The sequence below is a fragment of the Prunus persica genome, chromosome G7 (genome assembly GCF_000346465.2).
Source record: "Prunus persica cultivar Lovell chromosome G7, Prunus_persica_NCBIv2, whole genome shotgun sequence".
In the NCBI taxonomy this organism is placed as follows: domain Eukaryota; kingdom Viridiplantae; phylum Streptophyta; class Magnoliopsida; order Rosales; family Rosaceae; genus Prunus; species Prunus persica.
Window position 1 is genome coordinate 8,495,921 of NC_034015.1, and position 2,847 is coordinate 8,498,767.

At 39.2% G+C, this 2,847-nt stretch overlaps 1 protein-coding gene across 1 annotated transcript; it reads left to right on the forward strand.

Annotated features, from left to right (window-relative positions):
- LOC18783487 lies at window positions 1,531–2,600 on the forward strand. The gene has a single exon (XM_007216450.2). The coding sequence runs from the start codon at window positions 1,774–1,776 to the stop codon at window positions 2,539–2,541; it is 768 nt and encodes a 255-aa protein (XP_007216512.1). The 5' UTR covers window positions 1,531–1,773; the 3' UTR covers window positions 2,542–2,600.

Sequence of the window (2,847 nt, forward strand, 5' to 3'; positions counted from 1 at the left end):
ACGTCTAAAAAACGAGATATGTAATCTGAACGTTAAAAAATACGACGTCATCATACATTTTCCACGTCGCAAGTTCTTTTATAAACGAAGAGGAACGAAATTAATTCCGACGGAAATTCATTATAACCGCCGTCTAATAACAATTAAACGACGTTATTTGTAATACGGCTCCCATCATAATCTACGCCGTCTATATGTTCTGTAATACGGCTCTCATTTATTTGGAACCGACGTTGTTTAGACGTTCAACGTCGTCTATATTATTAAGTGCGTCGTGAGTAATGAATACATATAAATACAACGTCGACTATATAAATGTATACGTCGTAAATAATGACACTGACAACTATTTCCACGTCATCTTTTTTAGAAAAATCGAAGTGGAAAATTTATTTCACGACGGTTTTTTGTAAATAAGAGACGTTGTAGAACTTTAGCAGACTAAACACGTCTGTTTTTATTGTTTTCCGACGTTGTTGTATTTAACAACGTCTAATATTTATGGTCGTTGTTTGTTTCTGAAAATAGGACGTATAAATTTTTTAATACGACTCTCATATATTTGTAACTGACGTTGTTTAGTTTTTCAACGTCTACTATAGAAACACATACGTCGTAAATAATGACACTGACAACTATTTCCACGTCATCTTTTATCGAAAAATCGAAGTGGAAAATTAATTGTACGACGGTTGTGTTTATATGTGCGACGTAGTAGGTATCAATAACGTCGTCTTCTAATGTATTTAAAGACGTCATATTTTTTATTGTCGTGAAAATTATATTTAACGTCGGCGTATTTTTATTGTCGTCGTTGTATGTCTATCTTGCGGCTTTGTTCTCTTAATATGTGTCATATTTTCCCTTTTTAACGACGGTGTTTTTAGAGAATTGGTCGTCTATTATCATCCTCGATTGCTTTTTTTAGATCTTTTTGCAGTACAAAGACGTCGTTTTGTATTTTTTGATGACGTTGTATTGTTTAACAACGACGGTTATTTAGCGTCGTGGTTTATGAGGGAAAAGATGACGGTGGATTCCACGACCATTGAAAAACCAAATACACGACGGTGATTTACCGTCGTCTTTTTGCTTTTTTGTAGTAGTGAACATAAACTCTCCTCAAACCAATTTTGAGATAAATACCATAAACCAAAGGTTAGTCAGTTTAATTCACGGATTTGAATGATAATTTCACATGGCAACTTATGTAAATAATGAACGTGGTACTGATTGAAGTACTTTCTTATGAGGTGGAGTTCTTTTTTAAAAGCTAGGTCCTTTTCTCGGTAATAAAGGTAGAGTAATATTTTGGTATGATTATCACATTAAAATATTTTCCTAAACAGCTAAATTAGATTTATAAAGCCATTCAAGTTTCAATCTAAATCCAATCTAATTTTGGTATTAAAGTCACCAAAAGGAGCTGGAAAAAATCTCCACCAGACAAATGTGTGATCCTTATCCAACTCCCAGGCTGTTTTTGTGCACAAGGTCCAGGCAAACCCAGGACCAGCACTCCTCAACGAACGTGCGCATGTACGACTGAGCTGAGCAGGATTGGAGATCCGTGACCCAACCCCAAGCTGGGCACATCCTCTCCAACTTGCTCTAGCGACATATGCAAGGACTAAAACCGCCTCCGCCATAGTGGTTCGCTTGCAGGGGAAACCCGAGGCCGCGGCCCACTGCGAAAAGGAGCTCTCCTCTTGCATGCATGCGACCACCAATTTACCCTAAATATTGATCAGCTTTATATAAAGCTGCATCAACATGGCTTCAACATCGTCGGTGATGGAGATTCCGATTTCAAAGCATGCAAACGCTGAGCGCTCAGCCAAGGTTCCATTGCTCCCGGTTTCACACAACCCTTATTCAAAATCTCATGTTCCTACAAGGTGTAATGACAAGGTCTCCTCTGTACCAATAATCGCCAAATTCACCCTTGTCATTTTTCTCTCCCTTGTCGCTCTTGCCATTGTTGTATTTTTGCCATTAATACGGAAGGAGCTTACTTTAGGCCCCCAAGCCCCCGTGGTTGAACTTTCCGCCTTAACCATCCATAAATTCAACGTCTCTGAAACAAACCTGACGGCCGAATGGGACGTCAAGTTGAAAATTGGAAACCCTAATCTTGTCTCTCAAATTTGGTTCGACCGGATCGAAGGCTTTGTTCTGTACGAAGACAGAACGCTGGCCATCGAGCAGGTGGAGCCGTTCGGTCTGCCTATGAAGACGAAGAACCAAGTGCGGCTCAGGCTTAGAATGGCGAATTGGGAAGGGGATCAACCGGCGCTTAAACAAGGGATGTTGAAGAAGATGAAGAGGGATAGAAAGCTTGGGGGTGTGAGATTTAGTGTCCAGATGGCAATTTGGGCGACGTATAGGAGTGTGTGGGGGCGGTCGGCGCAACGCGTGATCATGAACCCACAGTGTTTAGATTTGCACGTTGCGTTCGTGCCGGGAGCCACCGCCATAGGTTTTGGGATTTTGATTGGTGATGTACCTAGGAGGTGCTATGTTCCCATGCTAGCTGAGTAATAATTAATTTTGTCTTCTTTTATTTTTTGTTGGTTTTCCTTATAGATGATTGTATTTTGGCGGATGTATATAATATATATATATATATATATATTGTCTTTAGAAAATGATAAAAAGTCCTTCACACAAGACAAAACATTAAAATGATTTAGTCTCCAAAATTGGACAATTCAGTCTAGTCGTTATTCGACAATGACATGAAATAACTCTTACGTCACTGTCGGACAATGACCCGAGAGTTGTTCAATGTCACTCTCAGCAAATAACATAAGAGTTATTTTATGTCACTGTTTGACAATGATTGGA

Bases quoted from the DNA above. Each gene is read 5' to 3' on its own strand.
- LOC18783487 (XM_007216450.2), top strand. From the start codon at position 1,774: ATGGCTTCAACATCGTCGGTGATGGAGATTCCGATTTCAAAGCATGCA.